Here is a 21834-nt window from a genome sequence, read left to right as displayed (position 1 = left end):
ATAATAAGGTCTACCTACTCTAAAACATTTTCAATCACGTGTCCCAAACCACGTTTTCAGAAACCCTAAACAAACACACAAAACAATAAGAAAATGTTTCGTAAGGATGTGGTAAAGTTTAAGGGAGAACTTTAGGTTACTCAACAAAAATACAGACAGCTGATGTTGCAATCAATAATGTAAATTTAAAGTTTTTCCAAACCAGTCAATTTTGAATGATAAAAATATTTTTTGAACTAACTTTAAATTTATTGATTTTACTCCTGAGTAAGATATACCTACCTATGTAACTTCCTGCAAACCGCATGGAAATAAATGTATGCCTACCTTAGTTTATCTCAAAGAGAAGAATTTACGACGATAACAATAAAGTCGCTTCATGTCTGTCTGTCTGTTACTGTACTGTTATGCTACGCAAACGATTTTGAAGCGGGTTTTTTGTAAAAATGAATTCAAAAGGCACGTTTATGTAACTATACCTAGGTAGGCATTTGTTGCTAGCTCTAGGTTTGCACGGGACAACTGTCGAAAAGCCAAGAATGGTATATAAGAAAGAAAATGACATCTACAGGTCAACCACAGCCAGGATAACTTCATCCTTTTCATATTTATAAACGCAATGTTATCTATAAAGGTACGATAACTTTTTTTTACACGATGTTTCGTCCGAATCCGAATTGCACCGATCGTGGCCACGGGTGGGACTATCCACATAATTTTACATTTAAGTCCCGATTATTTATAAATAGTTACCTATGCAAAGTTACTATCGTTCCACCTTTCTACTAAGCCACAAGCCATCCAAAAACTCCTCATCTAAAACTGCATACAAGTGCAAATACGCTACTTGTTAACAAGGCAGCACATTAAGCAGACAATATGGCGGCGCATCCGGTGTTCCGTTTGATCTCGCCATGTGGTTCCGGTTACGGCGCGAAAAGCGACGCGCGCGCAACACGTGCGATTGTGCTCTTGTTTTAATGAAATCTGTGTGTTGAGATTGCTTTTTTTAGTTTTTTTTTTTTTGTATGTGTCTCTTTTCTACATAATTATTTCAATTAAGTATTACACATTAAGTTTCTCGAGGATACCTAAGCTACTCAAATACCTAATAAAAGGTAAAGCATGTTTTTTTTATTCATATAAACGCAGCAGTAGGTGACTTTCCGTGTTATTTTGAAGCAGGATTTTTTCTGATAAACAGATCTATCTTTACAATTTGTAATAAATAAGGTACATCTACACAAAGGATTCTTTATCGAAATTTTTTGAAAAATCTAAATAAATTATAAATAGAAGAAACATTAACTTAAGAGGAGGTAGGGGAAAATTGCTACCTGTGCACTATTTTCTAATAACTTCGAACTTATAGTGTAAAATAAGCGCGGTCAACACACAACAGTTAATTTGAACTAGCTTCCAGCTTGCTACCAATATTACTTGTTGTTTTATACTGCAGCTGTTACTAAACTTGTCTTAGAGAAGAATTTTTAGTTAATACAGAGAGACAATCAAAAAAGTTTCAGTGAAATTAAAATTATATTTTTATGTGCAATAATCATAGGTATTTAAGTTTATCACAAACAATATGGCATAATTCTATATCTATTCAATGACCATTTCTTTATTTACACCACAATTTATACTACAATTTATCAGCCACGCGTCCTTACAAGTTATTTTTAAACTTCAAGAACTGAACTATAGATAAGGCAGCTTAGCTTTAGAAAACGAATGCAACTTAAACGACTGAACCATTACCCAGTTAAACGAAGATAAGATTGCTTACTTAATCTAGTTACTTTTAAGCAAGTCGCATAGTTGCTTAAAAGTAGAGATATTTACTAAAGCGACTCGCTACTCTAGACAATCTCGTATACTGAGCTACTGACTCAAATTCTTTATTCAGAGCCAACTCAGCAATGCTTTGCACCATTAAGATTTGAGCTAATTAACTACCAAAGAGCTCTAATTAAAGCAATTCTAGTTGACGTTTGCAACTTTACTTTAAAGAAGTTTTATTTCTCTCTCGTCCACTATTTTATATGGATTCATTCAGTTTTCTTTCTTCTATTTATAAACTTGTTTGAGACTCCTTCAGAATTTTATGATGATTTAAAACTATTAGTGTTTCATCGGACCGCTATCTTCGTGTTATTTTTAATATTTTTATAAGCGCTGTAAAACATAATGTGGAGTTTTTTTTTTGCTTGCGATATTTATAGACTGCGACGACATGAAAATTTGAAAGAGAAGGAAGAAGGTAATCTTTCAGTTCCGTTATGCCTTACGTAGGTACCTATGTAACTAAATTAGCAAATAAACTTGTATCCTTTTCTATCAGATAAATTGCACTGTCTTCAAGGAACACCTATACCTATGCGTAAATTATAATCGAGTTTTGCTGCTTAAGATCAATCACCCACTTAATGAGCTCAAACATCTTCAGCACACCAAACATCCTTTTCCTGTCAATCATAAAAATCCGAACATAATATCCAAAAAGTACCTACTTACACTCGTTTTGTTGTAATCTCCGAATCCTGCTAAAATCAAAGCTGATCTAATAAAAGCGATCATAACTTTCGGCACCTGTTTCCTCTTGATATCTCGCAGGATTCGAGAGTTGGAGATCAAAGTCACCGGACGCTGACTGCGAACAATTGTTACTGTGAATCATGCTTCAATGGTTATTGGTGTTTGTTCCTTTTTGTTCCATCGACTGGCACGTGCATTTATTATGTACATGCAAATGTGTGGGATAAATTAGCGGTGATTTCGCTGAGAGGTTTGTTAACCTGTACGGGACTTGCTAGAGCTATGCGAGACTGTTTGGTAATATTTTTGCAATTAAGTTTGTAGCTATAAAATTATGGTTTTCAGTTTATATTCATATATCTAGCCATAAAATAATACCTACAGATTTTGCCAAAAATCTACGAATGTATACAATCGGACAGCATGACAGGCCACAGTATCAAAAAAACATCCAGGACACTAGAACACAAAAGCCACACTAAAACAATGGGAGCGAAAATACTCGGAAATCTAGAGCAAACCAAACCAGAGGACAAGCAAAAAGTATTTAGTAACACTGCACGCGGTCACACCGTCGCAGCGATCATTGGGTACAATGAGACCACGGAAGAAGGAAAGATGAGTGGAGATGCTATAAGGCAGGCGCTTTCTTGTAGGTCAGAGTAGCATTCAGTAGGCGAGACCATAAAGTTACTAGAAATAATGAGGCGTTCGGGTTCCTTGTCTAATCCCCATCCCAAGGCCCATCAATTGTCAAAGATTGGTCTTGTTCTCCGTGGTCTTGTTTGATTTATTAATAACTAGCTTTTGCCCGCGACTTCGTTCGCGTGGAATAGTGGCATCCGGCAGATTTTTGGTTTGAACAATAGATGGCGCTCGCTGTATGTCCGGAATAAATTGTATTTTTTATTTTTTGTAATAAAAACTATCCTATGTCCTTCTCCTGGCTCTAAACTACCTCCCTGCCAGTTTCAGCTAAATTGGTTCAGCCGTTCTTGAGTTATAAGTGGAGTAACTAACACGACTTTCTTTTATGTATATAGATTGTAAAAATAATAAGCGGGTTCTAGAGAATGCGTATGAGGGCAGAGCCGGTAGCAATCCTTGTACCCCGAACACTCGCAATTTGGCTCGCTACTTTCTTCAGAGATTTTGCGTTTTGGCATCTCCGCTAGTGATTCTAGTCTCCATGAATGAGACGCAAATAGAGAATGGGAGGCGACACCGAGGGTGCGAATGTATGTCTAATTGCCTGCGGACGTGTCTCAACTCGGTTTTACGTACAAGTGCATCTATGCAGGGCTGCTGCGAAGATTTTTTAGGGATGTTAGGAGAAAAAATAAAGCGGATATTAATTTAGAGTACGCTGTGCCTTAATACCTAATCTAATTGAATTCTAATCGTTTGATCAAAAATAACCATGATGAAAGATGAAGAAGAGCACCAAACCACCACACAAAATAATTGAGTATGTAGGTAATTGATGAATCTCACCGGACGACTTATAATTTAGTAGGAATATCTTACAATAGGACCTATTTACAGTATTATTAACTGAAATACAATTATACTAAAACATACAACAAAACAACCACTCTGCCTGGAGCAATTATAGAAAAACCTCTAACATAAATCTATATTAATATTATAAAGCTGAAGAGTTTGTTTGTTTGTTTGAACGCGCTAATCTCAAGAACTACTGGACCGATTTGAAAAATTCTTTCAGTGTTAGATAGCCCATTTATCGAGGAAGGCTATAGGCTACTTTATATCCGGGTTCGTGCCGTGGTTCCTACGGGATGCGGGTGAACCCGCTGACAGAAGCTAGTCTCGTAAATAAAATTCTTTAAAAATAAATGCAAAAAAAAACATATTTCTTCATCAACCCTAGCTACCTGTGGCGTCATAAAGGCTACTGCATTGGGGTGCAAGCTCAAACACGCACTCACACACAAACATCTCTCGTATCGCGTGCGTGCACATAGTAAGCCGAGCCGATTACTGCGACTTTAAAAACCAAAAGATAAGTACCGGCGCGTAGGGTGAAGATATGAGAAGGTAAAGTGCAGCGTTTATGCGTTTGAAGTCAAAGGGATTGCAGGAATTCGCTTGACATTGCATTTTCGTCGAGATACCTAATGCTTATTTATCACTTTTGTAACGAAATCCATTTAGTCAACACGTTCCTACACTACATTTCTAAATATCCTAACATTACAAAAAAAAAAAAAAAATTATCATCATTTAAAATATAAAAATAGTGTCCTGACGGCATCGGGAACATAATTAGGTATACTGAAAAGCCTACTTTCCCCTAATGTATGCCAAGAAACATTTAATTTGGTTGGATAGGTAGTTCTAAAGTAACAAAGAGATAGAAACTTTAACCTCTTTATATATAGATAGGCATTATGTATTTTGACGATGATTAACTAAATTCGATTTTTTCACAAAATATGAAATTATTTTTACTACCTATGTAATTAAAATTACACCTACCCTTGAATTTTTCATACTTAAATCCAACGAATGACAATTATGAACTAGGATTATATCAGCGCCATCTATCGACTTGACTTATCCCTTGGTACAGTCAGTAGTACACATACGGTCCAATAGATGGCGCTTTTACAAACCGTGCATCGTTCCCGACTATCCCTACTGAGCGCCACCTAGCGGTCAATATTAGAAACGTGGACTCCAAATTTTTTGAAGACGGTATAAACATTTTCTGGTAGATTGCACCATCGTCACTTCGAAAACATTTCACAAAAAGTAGTGACTAAATAATGTGAAAATAGTTGATGTGTTTTCGTAAGTAAATAAAGTGTTTTACGAACTTCACCAGTGAGACTCATTGAAAGTTTATAAGAGTTTTAATAATCATTTGAAAAGGTACACATTACCAAAATAAGTGGGGAATAGCACTTATTGATTGCCTTATCAGCTAGAATGAACCGATCTAATCAAAAAATAAAATGCAAAACAGACTCCACCTAAGCAGAGTGTACACTAACCGCAATATAAACTATCTGTCGCGCGTAGTCACAACCTCATCAGTTACAAGATGCTTAGCTGCAGTGAATACTCTACTTTATTGTCGCATATATTTACCTTGAAAGCTAGTAAACTCAGGACCATTTCTCTGGCTTAGATACTGAGAAACTGTGCAACAAAAGACACCGGACAAATAACTGGAGATGCAAATTATTTCAATACCTTCTAACTGTGAAGTAAACAAAAATGCTCACTGTTTTTTTTTTTTGATATCGTACTTTATTGCACAAAGTAAGAAGTCGGTAGAGGTACTATTTAATGACTTTCAGAAATATGCGCTTTAGGAATGATCCACCAAATGAACCCTTACCTACTATTGCGCTTAAGAGACATTTCATGTTATTTATTTGACAATTAGACATATCTTACAGCAGACACATTAATAACTTTGTGGCTAGTTGTGACTGTAAAACTATGGCATATTTTTTCCAAACAAAATATACTTAAAGGATATTACGTAATGAAATCAACCTACTTACTGGCAAAAAATCTAACCGCCAAGTCCAATACTATCCAACCAAACTCCAATCTATCCAGACTTCCTCAAAAACTATCCGTTAGTAACACTCGGTATAGCTAACTACCGCCATTACCCAGACGCCGATAAGAGCTCGTTGTAACGTACCAATGACGATGCTTCATCATACGCGGCCTATCTGCCGATCGGGGATACCATCGACGCTGTGGAGGTTAACATTGTACTGTCAGGGTTAGGAATATAACAGGACGAAATAAATAAGGCTTTTAGTACAGATGGTGCTGTGTAAAATGATAATGATTGGGATAGTTTGTTATTTTGGACTGCAAGCGGTTTGGACGTCGGGGCGAATCACTCGAGTACTACCTATTTCTGAGTGGGACCATTTATACCGCAATAGTTCACTATTCATATACTGCAAAAAAACTGATAGCTACAAATCTGCACCTCTTCACCTCTGGTTCTGAATAGCTTCAATCTCTTATCTGGATATGATAAAAAAGAAGAATCAATGTAAACAAGTTCCCAATGGTAAATGGTAAAACTTACAAAATAATATCGTGACGGTAATAATTTTAAGGATAAAATCGAGAATGTTTAAGTAATTGAAAATGCTAATTTAATTAACTTAACAGCTCAAAATCACTTCAGTAGAAACACCAGATTCTGCCATGAATTATTGAAGAGCTGCACAAAAGAACTGAAAATCACAGAACTAAAATGTTAGTCTAGACTTTGGCTAAAGTCACAATTCATATGAGGTACTTGCCATTAAAATCGCCAATAACCATTAAGTCAATGGAAACAAGCCAAGTACTACCGAATGCAATACAATAGCCAGTATTAAATCTAACCAATAAATTATTCAAAGACATTTCAACCGCAGAACTGTTGGAGTGATCCCAAATTACATTTACAACGAGGACAAATCTCACCAGCCTTATAGTGGTGTTAATAGAGTTGAAGTTCCTGTAGAATTAAATTTGGGGATGGCAAAGTTAAGTTGGTAGTTTGTAGTGTAAAGGAGTACCTATAATTCAACGCCCAACGGTGACCGAGTGTACGTCAAGATGTGTGAATGTCTATATTAGATGCTATTTTATCGACTCGTATGAGGAGAATGGATTATTAAGCATGGTGTGAAGGAAGTTGTCGGTACAATAAGCTTTAATAATTTGATTGATTCTGGACAGTGTAGTCCTGCATTGCTTGCAACTTAGTTCACATTGTTGGCAACTTCGAAACAAAAACGGTTATCTAAGTTTTGTGTGATGTTAGTTATGTCAGTGAATTTGACAGTAGCGTTTTCGTTATGTGAAAAATGCTTGATGAAACTATTTATATGTCATTTTTAAAACTATTACTTTAAATACAAATAACCCTTTATACCACAGTTAAATGCAAGCCAAACACATCAAGCTACGATTTCATTCATAAAGTTAAGTCATCATAATGAATCCAAGTAACCCAGATATAAAATAAGGGCAAGAAAAGTAATAGAATTCAACACTTTACCCGAACAATAACTTAGCAACGGCAATAAGAGACGACAATTTGTAATAAAACCGTATATCATAATAAAAATAAAATAAGAATACACACTTTCGCGAGAAAAAAAAACGATTACTCGAGCTACGATAAAGGAGTATATTAAGACGATAAAGCCGTCCTCATAAGACGACCGGGGACATAATATGTGTAATAACATATAAAATATATCTGGGAAATGCTTTTCGGCCGTATTGCCAGGGTCATGGGTTCGCCATATTGTTGCAAAGAAACTGTTGAGAGAAATCACTTTCTCTACAATATTTTCTGCTGATTTAGATGCGTTATGTATGGGGGTCTTGAAATCAGGTTGGCCTTTGTAAGTTTTTTGTTACCATTCTCTGCATCTGGAACTCCCAAAAGGTAGGTAAGAAATCAGAAAAAAAATACTATCACAACGTATTGCAATTCTTGTTGTCTGTTGAACAACTTTCGAGCTTGATATAAATAACGTTATGTTGTGTCATAATGGTAAATAGCTAGAGCAAGTTCAGAAAATTTATCAGAGCAACCTTTTGCAAATCAACTTTAAAAGATGTTTTTCAAACTAGGTACTTTTAGTTGGAAAAGCATCTTATATGACACACGTGTGTAAAATTGCAACACAATCTTATTCTATTTGAATGGTCCCATTTCTAAAATAACACATATAGGACACTTGGATAGGACCACGAATGACCCACTAAACACTTACCATAACACGCGAAGATTCCATCCATCCGAACCCTTCAAACGATTTGTTAAGACATCCAAAAACGTATTTAACCCTCAGAACTGTCATGGGATGGTTTGCGGGACTAAAGGACCTTTGGAAACTGATCCATAGCACAATGGGGTTGCTATAAAAATAAACTGAAACCCTTAGGAAGTTGATGCTAATGTGAAACCGATATATCTATGTTTTCCCGATATAGATGCTTTGTTAGTGTTTGTTAATGTAAGACTTCGACAGATGGTGGATTAGGGTGCAGTTGAAAATCAGTGCTAAGTCATCACCTGTCCTTTCGTCGTATAATTGTATCAGTCATTTTGAAATGTTTATCAAAGGAAGAGACAAGGTGCCGCTGTCCGATGTAGGTATATAATGTTATACATACATACATAGTTCTTTTTGTTTTAAAAGTTTTACTTTTTGAGGTTACAACTTGAAAAATAATGGTGATTGTATTGGGGTAAGAACTACTTATAGCCTTCATACTGACTAGCTAGAGTTAGGTGGGTATAATTATCACAGAGGCGGATCTATCTACCGTAACAGGCACTGTAGCCACCCTTTTTGTCATTTTTGACAAACAATAATGAGTACAATTTATTTGACATCTGTAGGTGCCCTTTTCTCGTTGTTTATGAGTTTTAATTTGACGCGTTGTTGGTCAACCTCAGTTTGTGGTTTCGGGTCCTCAGTTGTAAGTAAGCCGGAAGATTTTATGAAGGCTGTTCTTGACGTGATAAGACTATTATATTTATATTTGCTTGACAGTTTTGAGACCTTCATGTGAATTTGTTATAAACAAAGTCTCCATACTTAAAGATTTTTTTTGTAAAATAAATATTCCAGGGTAACTGTGGGTTTATAAAAAATCGCAGTCCAAATTATAAGATCTATCCAATGCCATCATGACAAGCCAACGGAAGGGGTTGGTAAACCTGAGATGAAGAAAAGGTAGACAAACAACTACCGTTACACATAAAAAAAAACAACCGAGTGCTGATTAAGTATACCATTCACCTCAAAATAACCACTTCAAGCTTCTACAATACCCCGCAAAAAACGCCCAGCTGTTCCCTCCACATTAGTTACAATATTCTGCAGTAATTCATTACAAGCGACAAACAGAGGCGATGTTTTGACAGATGTTCATCTGAAATTGTTATTTTTGTCGCCCGGGGCGTTAATTTGCGTTGCCTGTTTAAACGCCAGTCCCGCCTCAATTAAGGGATTACTAAACGTAATTTGCATGTAATAACTTGAGGTGATGTTGAGGTGAATTTTGTCATCTGTTTTTGGTGGTGGGGGCTTTAAGTAGGTTTGAGCCATATGTTGAAAGCATATGTTGTTAGTTGTACCCATGCATATGTTATGGTCGAAAGCTGACATTGATTGGCACAATAATTTGGCCAAATCACAAGGGAACCAAAGAGCATGATAGTGTAGGCAATCATAGTACTCTTTTACGGTGGATTTCAATAACCTATCCGTAGATTTTCTGAGTAGAAATACTACGTTACGTGTATGACACTGACACTTATTTTGAAATTCTCCAGTAAACAAATCAAGGGATAAATTATGGAATAAGATGGGTGATAATGATTCAAATTATTTTATTTACAAAGTCTCAAGCAGCTTGCCTTCAGCCAAATATTTTAACATAATTGGAAACAGGATATACCATGCAGTTTGTATATTCCGTCTTCCATGTGTCAGCAAAGCATACACAAATACTATCGTAGCCGGCGTGTCGCAAGCGATTATTAGTCGGATGTTAGTCGTGACGGCTCGGTGAGACAGAACAAATACTGCGATTGTCGCGGTGACTGTGTGGTTTTCAATAACGGGGACATACATAAACTGTATGGGCTTTTGTTTTCTGTTGTGTAAGGTTTTAGGAATATCTTTTGGTGGTGGATATATAAATAGACTGAAATGGTTAAGAAAACCTGCCATGCATTTTGACGATAGAGATGTTTATACTATTTTGTATGTAGATTTATGTTCATCCATCAATAAGAAAGGGTTATAGGTATTGTTGTTTTCTTGGTATAAGATGATACATCGTGCCAAGGTACTTGTCCACATACATACAAAATGATGTATTAGGTAGACTCATGCTCATCAAAAAGAAAGGGTTATTATTGCAAACCTGAATCAATCATATTATTGCGTCTTACATTATCCTGAGATATCATAGTCACCCTACCAAACACGTGTGCTCATTTACTTATGAAAATATTTCGCTGCACTAATTTTACGTGTCTTCCAATCATTTGCCACTTCATTCTGAACTTTAGCTCCTTCATCATAAGGTTCTATAATACCTTTTTAAGCCAGTCCATAGGGTTATGGATCAGTGTTGTAAGCACGATCGGTTGGCCCGTTCATTGTTTTCGTTGACAGCGAGCTGTGTTGCAATGTTCAAATGTCGAACGATGAATACAGTTTGACCCTAGTACTTCAAAGGTCATTGTATAAGCAGGTAAAAGTACCAGTTAGAAAGGGCTCGAAGAAAGCATAAAAAACATGGCATGGGCATAGCGATATCTAGTAGGTACCGGAAAAAGTCAGTACCAGTCTTTTTATGCAAAGAATCGCATGTAAATATGCTTACAAACTTTTTGCTGGTCGAATTGAAAAGTTTTACTTGTACAGATTTTACTCCTTGAAAATGATTCATTATTATCAATTTTGTTGAAGTTAACATTAGTTTAGATATTCTGTTCGTACTGGTCGTATAACGTGATAATTATCTATTTAACACCTCGCTAGCCTGACCGGCTAACTGGCAAAGGTTATAGCATCTCTGCCTACATCGTCAGAATATTAACAAGAAGTGTAGACAGCCTGGGGGCTAGTAGACATCTTGAGCGTTATGTGCGCCTGGTACTCTTACTATTTGTTCGATCATACATGATACATGTGTGCAATGTTGATAAAAGATGAAGCTCCTTATTGGTTCTGGGCGCCTGGTACATTTCAAGAAAAATATTTGAAGATATTTAATTGCAAATATCTGTCAGAAAATAGTGAAAGGGAGAAAAGGTAGTGTTATTGCACCGCTTTTCACAATTTAGCTTTTACCAAAGTTCGCTTTTAGAAAAATATCTACGTAAAGCAATATTCACCTAAGCATACAATGTATCATCATATCTAAGCATACAATGTATGCGAATAGCGTAAGATAAATAGAGGTCAGTCGTTCTTTGATTTTCAATAAAACAATTCATACATTCTGCATAGGAAACATTATGAACTTTCCTTATATTCTAAACAGAAGCAAATCCGTACGAGTTTAAAATGCACTCATGGTACCGTATGCGAGTCCAAAAGTATCAGAATTCAACTAGCGGCTCTTTCGTCGCGACTAATGCATTTAGGCGCCTACCTGCAGGCACTTTTCACTTTCGGCTGGATCTAGACGGGAGCATGTTGCAATATATAGATTTAAAGCGCTTTACTTTTGTTTCGAAGTTTATATGGTAGTGTAGGAATAAATGTGTTCTTTATTTAAAATCCAAGTTGAGCATAGAATTTTGTTTTTAATTCGTTGTTTGTCGCAGCGTAATACGCGAGACATATTTGATTTTCTATTGTTTTCTAATTAGCGACATACAAAGGTGCCAAATGTGTTATTATCGTCTCTGATTGAATGATGAAAGTAAGTAACAGAAAGTAGCTGGATCGAAACGATTGTATTTTGATGACCTTTCGATAAAACTAAACAATTTTATTGATAAGTAAAAGCTGTCTGACCTTTCTTTGTTTCAAAGAAAATCTGTTCAAAGTTTTTTTATTGTGAATACTATTATGAAGTTTTCATATTCCTTAGATTTTAAATAGAACTAAAGTTTTTCAATTTTGAACTTTACTGAAGTGACTCAAACATAAGTACTATAAGTTTGCTAAGGTTTTATGCTTTTTGGTCTATTAAATAGAAGTCTTGAAGTTTGCATGTGAATTTGATAAGTAATAAAAATAAAGACGATTTTATTGGGGTACGTAAATCTTTTTATGTGGTCTACATGCAAAGCATGTGAATAAGGTCTTTCAAATGAGTTTTCTTTTCCACAAAAGAATTTATAAAAATTACCTACCTATATTATTAAAAAAATCATTGATTGGCACAAATACCTAATTGATAAAATCTGAGGCAAGGATTCCGACAAATCCTTTCGGCGTAAAAGCAAATCGCTGGACGATCTGTCAGAGGAGGCGAACGGCTAAAAAGTTGAATTTCTTACGGCATAAGCGTCATAAATAAAAGGAGACGGCCAACTTTCTGCCGTTACCGGTGCGAGGTGGGTGAAGACTTATTCTGGGGCTTGAATGGTGGGTCTGGATTTGTGGATATGAATTGCTGTAAAAGATAAATATATTTTATGCACATAGTACCTGTTTTGATTTGGATGTTGGAATTAAGATGGTGCAGAAACTAATGTTGCTTTAATTATTGGCGAAACTACTTGCTTTATATTCATAGTTTCTATAGTCTATATAGATTGCTATAGTCACTACGATACAACTCTAGGGTTTGTTCAAATGAAGGATATTTAATTACAGATCATTGGTGCAATTTTTGCATACCCCGAGAATTTTTGCATTTAGAAAACTGAATTATTTTATCAGAAAAACAACCTTTTTTATAGATTGGTAATCAAAATTAGTCTAACTTGCCATTTTCATTAGTCTTGAGTCTTGAAGTGGAGAACATTTACTTTGTTTCTAAATATAGACAAGAAGAAAAATATCCTCCAATACGTATCTACAAACAAATAGAAAACATCCAGAATAAGGTTATGTGGGCACAATTTGTCGGCGCGGACGTTCGGCGCGCTCTCCGCAGGAAATGAGCGTATTTGTCTTACCTGTATGGGGTGGGGTTTGAAAGTTAGCGTTTTAGTAATATAATAAGTGTTACTTTATCTTCTGGTAGCTGGGCTATTTTAAGCTTTAGTATTTTTAAAGTTAAGGAAAATCAAGGAATTGTTGCCTGTTTCAAAACCATTCTGTTTTTTAAATTTTACACGAAACAGATAGACACTAATTTACACGCTATGGAAGTCGCTAAGCGTGAATGTGGGTGGATATAGTACAGAGGAAGAGGACGACCACAATAGAAGGATGGAGTGTGTAAGAGATGATATGGCTGCAAAGAGTGCTTCTTGTTAGAAGACGTCAGGTAGAAAGGTGTGGCAAAAAGACATGCTGCGCCAACTCTAAATGATAAATTGAGATAAAGGCAGGAGATGATAATGTATCGAATATTAGTCCTGTGGTACTCCCGCTGCCATTAGCACCTTACTCAGCCTAAAGCTAGAGCCACACATTCATAAATTCACTTACCAACATTTATGAATGTTAATAATTAAAGTCAGTATAGCTGTGTGCGATTTATTTGCCGCTTCAACTGCTTATGCACCGTTTGGCTGCGAGTCTTGAAGTCATGCGACGTCACAATGTGGTGAGATGCATGCGGAATGAATGGTTTCGAAGATTGGTATGAAGGAAGTAAGGTAGTTGAGGTAATTTTGAAGAGGTTGCTACTGTGTGTCTTGGTATTTAAGGGTGGTAAATAATGAAGAAGACTTTAGTTGTTCAACTTCTTTCTGGCAGAAATAAAAAAAATAATATCATAAATATCAATGTTGACAGTGTACTAATATTGTATAAAATTGTCTATATTTTGAACAGACTTTTGTAATTGAATAAATGTTCAAATTGACTTCTCTTTGCAGGTCAACACCAAGATTGGTGGGCTCCGATGCATCATACAAACTCAGCTCGTATGAAAAGGAAGCTTTGAATGCGGTGAGTGACATAATTATCATTTCTCTTTTTACTTTACAAAATAATTTTTATTTGTTGTTTTGTTTTTTTTTTATTCGATAAAAAGGACCTCTAACTTTTTATTCGATTGTCAAATGACAATTGCGAAAAACAAACGACTGTTTACTCGTAAGCAGATGTATTTACCATATTCATAAGTTCGCAATACCCATCGCCGCTAAACCGTAGATATCAGTGGATTAACTATGCAAAGTAAACACAGTTATCTCGGAGTTATTGCTTACTAGACAAATAATAACATAATAATACACCACGCATGTGCCCTTGCAGATTAGAATTGGCACAATCAAAGAGATTAAGCGAGGTTCTCATTCGTTTGTGAAAACAAATAAGTTAAGGAATTGTGTCAGTAACTTTTACTTTCAAACACTGACCAAAAAGCTCGCCGTTCTGCATAATCTATCTGTATTCTTTATGTAGTAATATTCAGCATACAAGTATTTCTGTGTGCAATAAAGAATAAAGCAAAATACTTAAAGTAAAATAGTAAAGTGTTTAGTTTTCATCGAAATTTGTCCCGGTCTTACGCAGCCTGCATCCATCCACCGTCAGCCCAATTTCTTTTTATTTTAAAGTTTTCGGTCCACCTTGTAGTAGACTGGACAATGTAATAGATACGCTTGATGAAATACAAAGTCAAAGAATACTGTATCAATGTTTAGCTACTCTTAAGTTCATAAACGTCGCTCACGCGACCGCTCTTGCCACACACCTCATTTCCGTACGTTCAAATAATTTATGGATCAATTACGTATTCTATTAATAGGAACCGAATGGCTATTCGTCTATAGCAAATTGTAGATAACATCTGAATAATATTGAAACTACGCTTGCTGCAAATAATTTCTCCCAACGATGGTCAGGCAATTTATTGATTTTCTCTTATCAATATTTAAATATCGTAAGTGCGTAATTTTTCTCCATAAAATAATTTTCTCTTTGAGGAGTTATTTCTGTGTCTCTATTTTCTAACTGGAAACTTGTATTTTATTGGAGCCATTTGCAATAAACAAAGTCTTGAACATAGCTAAGTACTTATTTTACAGAAGACTTTCTTACCTAATCAGTGCAAAGGTTAAAGAGTGTACGAATTTACATAGATAATACTCTTCCTGTTTTTAATGGAATATATCTTGGAGAAATATCCGTGCTCTCGGCAGTCGGGTAAAAATAGTAATCATCAAACTTTGCTCTACCAATTAACACTAATATAATGTCAATAAGTATAACTATTTTAGTAGTGGGTACATAATTCACAAAGAGACATGTAATATCCAGAATTCGGTAAATAACGAGAAGTAAGGACTCCGCTGCGTCCCATTTGTTAAACAAGCTATATTTGTTTAATGGTATAAGTTTATTAGTGAAACATTATTTGTATTGTATATTGTGTGTATGAACGAGAATCTATAAATGAGAATGAAGGGCTTTGGCTGGTAATTATAATGTGTGTTTACTAAAATTATAAATGAAGTTACTGTCAGTGTGTAATGCAATGATATCGTAACGGACAATTTAAATGAAATTTTGAACAGAGGCTGCTTTAACTAATATAATAAAATCAGTTCTATGTATGTACAATCGCCGGTCGGTCATACATTTCTTTTGTTTACGTAAGTGTAGCTTACATAATTAACTTTGTAAGTTGCTTATAGTAATTTCCTGAAACTTCTTACAAGTTTAAGTTACTTACATAATTTTTGCAACTTACCAATGTAAAGTCGAGGTTATATAATCTTTTTTGTCTAACAAATGAGTGATCGCCAGTTTTTCAAAATGCCATAGTTCAAAATTTATCACACACAAATTACCCCGCAGTTCTCTCCTTATTATTCGTAATACGCAGCTTTATATAAGAAACATTTGAGCTAGTCACCGAGTCGTATAAGAGAAAAGCGGCCAAGTTAAGAACTAAGTTAGTTGACCTGTTGTAAGGGTCGATTAACACGGATACGGCGGCTGGCGCCAGTTTAGCTCACAGGGTTACCACGAGCTGAACATAGGCTTTTTTCTTACAATATTTGAACACAAACTACTATGTTCGTATTCAATCGATCCATATTTTTTGGTTGTAAAATATAGTACAGGGGAAAGTTCTTCAATATAATATAGCCATGTGTTTACAAATTATTGTTCATTTTGAGTCTGAGAGGAAATTTATTGCATAGAACTTTTGGAAAACTTTTTTTGAGTTCTCTAAAAAGCTGCCTTGTTCACTCTGTTACAGATATTAAGAAGGCAATGGCGACATAGTTTTCAAATTACATAAAAAGACTATTTATTTATTAAATGCGCAAAAACAAATCAAATTGAAACTTATCAAATAAAAAATAATGTTGTTATGTACAAATACTATACAGTATTCTCATATTTACATTGCGACAACCCTACGTATCCAGTTAGTGCACTTTTTCACGCCATTCTAGTGCATAAAATTAGTTTCGCACAATCCCAAAGTTCTGTAGCTCACCTTTTACAGTTGGGTATTGTTACGTTTAAGTATATAGCCTACAGTGGTACCTATTCAGAGAGGCGCCGATCCTTACTCGTAACGTCTTTTGTATTTTATTTAGACATAGTGCAGGTTAATTCAGTGGGTTTTTTAAGAAGTCGGATAGAGCTTAGCTTATTATAACGTAACCACAAAGAAGTTATTGTGAATACCAATTTTTTTTTGTCGTCAGAAATAATCAAAATGATACTAATTTTCGTCAATTTTAAACTTTCATAATTTGTTAACTTCTTGATAGATCACATCTATCATAGATGTACCTACTTTGAAGACGTGTTTTGGTCGGTTTCCTCCATTTGTATTAGTTTATAAGTTTTCTAAGTGCTTGCACTTTCAAATATTATTTTTAGGTGACATTTTATGAAATTGACAAAATTAGGAATTCCGACTATCGCTTGAATTCTTTGACGGAGTCAAGTTGGTTTACTGGTTTATACTTTTTCTGTGTCATTACATGTAATTAAGGTTTATTTTAAGTAAAAAAGGATTCAGTTACAGATGTCCTTTGTACTGTTCCTGACCATTTGGGAATGAAAAGGGTATCTGGCCTTATTTAAGATAAGTTTATTTTATGTAAACTTTTCGAGCAATGTATTATTGTATTAGCTCCCGAAAGGAATAACCTGCGTCCGGTAGGAACTACACCACTGACGCGCTTAAAAAGTACTCGTTAGCATTAAAATTTCTCGATAAATTGGGTGAATGTGGGTAATGATAGTTTATTTTGTTATAGAATTTCGTGCTAATTGCGCATTCAAATAAAAAAACTCTGTAGCTTTAGAATTTAGAATGCATAGATTTCGAAGAACCACGTTAGTTTGTTACATCATATCAACATATGACCATCTACTGTTGCTTACTTCGTAAAATTCACAATGTTTTCCAAAAATGTTGTTTTGTACCATGAGCGCTATACACTCCCAAAAAAGTTTTCAATTTCCTACCCCATGTGGGTGTGCAAATACAAAATTCTGTGAGAGCCAGACAAAGGTAAAACAAGCCGAATAGTAAGGGATACTATACCTACGAATTTTACAAAATTACTAGCAATACCCTCGGCTTTGCATGTGTAAAATGACCTTCAAAATCCTGTATAAAAATATAAAACTTATGTATGTACATACTTATACCTTGTATAAGTAGGTTCAATGATTTTGAGTTTGTCACGAGACAGACAAGGGTCCTTAATTTTTAATCAACTTCTCAAAAAGGAGGAGGTTATAAATTCGGATATTTGCAATTTTTATGTCTTATAACTCTTGTGAACCTTATAAGAATAACATTTTTGAAATATTCGTATGTTGGTGTATCCTATTTATCATAGTTTGATGCTAAACAAAACATGTATATTCTGTGGTACAGTCGCACACAAAAGTCTGCTGACAATTTGTGCGGTCGCGGGCTTCCATTAGCTCATCAAGACGCTTTTGTAGGCAGACGTGGCGGAAACAGAAGGGATTTGATGTATAATCTGTGAGGACACCCTAGCATTACTATAGAAAGTCGATTCAAAAATTTTCAAAATTTATTTCGACATGTTCAAAATACTTTATAAATGATTTTTTTTTAATCGGAACACCTGGACATAAAAACTACTTTCATTTACCTAATATTACTTATATGTCCAGGTCATAGACAATCGCTCCTTTTATGTCAATCAAGAATTCATGTAGGTAATGTAACGAAAAGGGTTAACGTTTCTGACGCTTCAAGCTATCATATTTAGGCACATGTTCACAATTCGTAAATTGCATAATCTGATTAATTTATAGTTTAATCAAGGTTACAATCAATACGAGATACAATGACATATCAAAACTGAAAATGTACGGTCCTTAGTAAGGGCCATAGCGTCAAAAGATACGTTTGAATAACTTGCAGCAATAATCGTTGATTGTGTCGTAACCAAGTTCGTTGTTACACCGGGACGAGTCTTTTGTGGTTTAATTGTACGTAGACCTGTAGTTAATGTTTAGCCTTTAACGGAAATATTTCAGCCGTGTTGGGGAGGAAGAGTAAAAAAAAGTTGTAATGGTACTACATCACCATACACATACCTAGATAAATTTAAATATTGAAGTAGCGGTTGGTCGATGTTTCAATTATATTGTCAGAAGTCATTTTTCAAGACAAAGAAGTTGGTTGTTTACTCATCCTTACATTTAGTAAATAGTTTAAAGTTTTACCCATGATGAAGAAGACAAACTGAACTGAGAATTGCAACTTCTTACAGATATCAAAAGCCATCAAAAATAGAAGACAAGAACAAATAAAACATATCAATACTAATACAAATCCACAAACACATACGAATATGAAACACGACCCCTCAGATACATTTCACTCAAACCAAATCATTGTTATGCCAACAACCGCGAAACGATAATAGCGATTAGTATAATGAAATGAAAACATTAGCACCAAATAAAGACAGTCACGGGGTAGCCAGATAAATAAATTTACACTCTATTAAGCCACAGTGATTCAGCTAAGAGGGATAGGAGAGGGACAGGGGTGATGGCGCCGTGAGTCGCACATATTATGACGAAGAAGGGAATGTTATAATCTTAGACGATCTACCATATAGTGATAGAGATCACCGTTTTGGGATTGTGTTGAAAACAGCTCATGATGATAAGGTTTTATGTTGTGGTAATATTTGTAGTTTGATGGACTGACTTGATGAAGATATGGAAGAGGTTTAAAAACAATGTAATTCAACCAGAAGAAAATGAATCTGAGTTTTGCCAAATACACTAGGTACTGTTTAACTAACTGTAAAGTGGCTATGTAATGTATTTACTAGGAATGTTACCAACGAGACCAGTTTTTATGAGTCTAAATGAGATAATCCTTATTGTTAATCTGTTCTCATTTCCTTAAAACTCGGTCAGAGGCTAGAATGTGGATTATAAGACAATCACTCAATGTCTTTTCTTTATTCGTTTTTACGCCAATTGTAAAAAGACGATAAAGATCTACATAAAATGTCATCGGTTCATGTTTCATATTGAGTGTTGAAATGTTAATTTGCTTTAATTTCCTGCTGTATTGAGTTTAATGTCAGGCGTCTTTTTGTTACTTCTTTTATCCAGTTTTACTGGTCGTATATTTGTTCTGAGGTTCTTTTTTTGTCCTGAGGAAACGTTTTTGGGTTTTATCTGTCAGCTGCTTCAATATCCTGAGATTGTTTAGCGACAAGGTGAATGTCACCTTTTTTTAATAGTGCCAGATATACCTTAATTTAAAAATTTTATACCAGAAGCATACTTGATTCTTTTTCTTCCGATGTGAAGTTTATGATGTTGTAATTAAGTTGATGATCTAAACCAACCGACAAAAATGTTTCACTAGTCGTTATTAAAGTAATGCGTGTAACTAATTCTAGTTTCAAAACTCCCTTCTAAAAAAACAGAACACAAAAAAAAAATACTGTCAACCGCATATTACGCCCAGGTCTATTAAGCCTTTATAGTCATTTTACTCACATTTACCTTGACGTAAAAAATATATTTCAAACGGGTAACGTTAATGCATCGCGTTGGCAATCTCAAAATCGAGGGGTGCATAATTTATCATACAGAGCCACTGCCTCATATGTGAAGTTATTTTTGGGTTGCGCAGCTGGAAAATTGTGAAATGAGAACGCTTTAAAAGGTCCTTTCTGAAAGGTGTGAATGTCTAATGTAATGATCGCTGTTTTGAGGTGCTTGTTGATAACACATGTGAGAAGGTTTTTGCGGGTAAATATAGAAACACAAGAACATCAAGTGTGATGGTTAATTTCTAAGAAAGTTACATTGTACTTAACTTATAAATTAAAGTTGAGTTTTAATCAAAACAATTTAATTTTTGAGGATTTTAAACTAACCTTACTCGCCATTCCTATATACAGGCATTACTTTGGGTCTTTACTCATCAGTGTGAAAGTAAACGCAAGCAGTAAAATGATTTAGTGCTTAAATTATAACTTGAATGAGTGTTTTGTTCCAAAATTATTATTATTTTTATTTTACTTTTAATCAGCCTATGATGTGGTACCCCGTAGCCTTCCAATGTTGAAAAATGATGATAAAATGTTCTAAATGTACGGAATTACACGAACGAAATCGCAACACGCTTGTCACATTTTTTTATTACATCACACGTTTCTGTGAAGAATGAATTTCAAATGGTGTCGGAAGTTTGTGTTGGGGGAATAAATCCTAGTTCCCTACTACGAGAAACAATTAGGTGATGTCTGGGTGTGAAACTCGTGAATCCTTGTGAGATTATATTTAGTTACTCGGATTAGAAACTGAATTCAAAAATACATATATAAAAATATACACAAGAACATAACACACTACTGACTCGAATCAGTTGAAAATTATTGTGTTGAGTAGATTCTTACAGAGACTTCGTTTCATCCGTGAGCGTACACTACTTCTAGGATATATGGCTAAATAGATCCAAAAAAAAACGGATTGTAATAAAATGCAGATTTCTAGGGATTGCGACGTTCTCAATCAATTTTAATTCTAAAGAACATTAGCTTGTTCATAATTTAAATTAAAATAAATAGACTCACATAACTGTATCATAGTCTAAGTTGAAGCCAACTCACGAGTTCGATGAATCATCGAGTTGAAACCCATAGTAGGATCCACAAGGTGTTTTAGGGTGTTAGAAACTTGAAAGAAATATAAGCCTTGAATCGGCCTGAAGTGATGTATGATGTACCATTATGATATCAAAGACGACTCTTATATTGAATTACACAGTTGTGTTGGATCGTTGCATTTCGTGCACTGATCTATTGAAATTTTTATACATGAGCTAGAATAGCTCCTGTTGAATATTTTATTATAAGTTTTTGCAGATAGTTACAGAGAAACTTGTAGCTTTAGGCTATATTATGTTAGAACGCTGTGCTCTGTGTTTAACAATGGACGAATTTAAACTTGTTTTTGAGGAATTTATACTATTTCACTTAACATTGTAGAGATCTGATGTTAATCCAATGAAACCATCAAAATAACTGTCTACACTTTGCACAGTTACTGACTTTTACAACTATATTTTGTCCATAATCAGATAAACTTCGCATCAATCTAATTTCAACCTTTTCTCACCAACATAAGGTTGCATTTTCAATAG

The 21834-nt window shown here is 34.9% G+C and overlaps 1 protein-coding gene across 2 annotated transcripts in view; it reads left to right on the top strand.

Moving 5' to 3' along the window:
* LOC110384389 (kinesin-like protein CG14535) overlaps positions 1-21834 on the top strand; it is a 254390-nt gene that overhangs the window by 30466 nt on the left and 202090 nt on the right. For both annotated transcript variants that reach the window (XM_049840490.2, XM_021345664.3), the window contains exon 3: positions 14072-14144. In XM_049840490.2, the coding sequence (XP_049696447.2) occupies positions 14072-14144 (73 nt within the window). The remainder of the gene's footprint in view (positions 1-14071; positions 14145-21834) is intronic.

Source organism: Helicoverpa armigera, chromosome 13 (assembly GCF_030705265.1).
Source record: "Helicoverpa armigera isolate CAAS_96S chromosome 13, ASM3070526v1, whole genome shotgun sequence".
NCBI classification, from domain to species: Eukaryota; Metazoa; Arthropoda; class Insecta; order Lepidoptera; family Noctuidae; genus Helicoverpa; species Helicoverpa armigera.
Note: the sequence above shows the minus strand (reverse complement) of the source record. Positions and strands in the feature narration are given on the sequence as shown.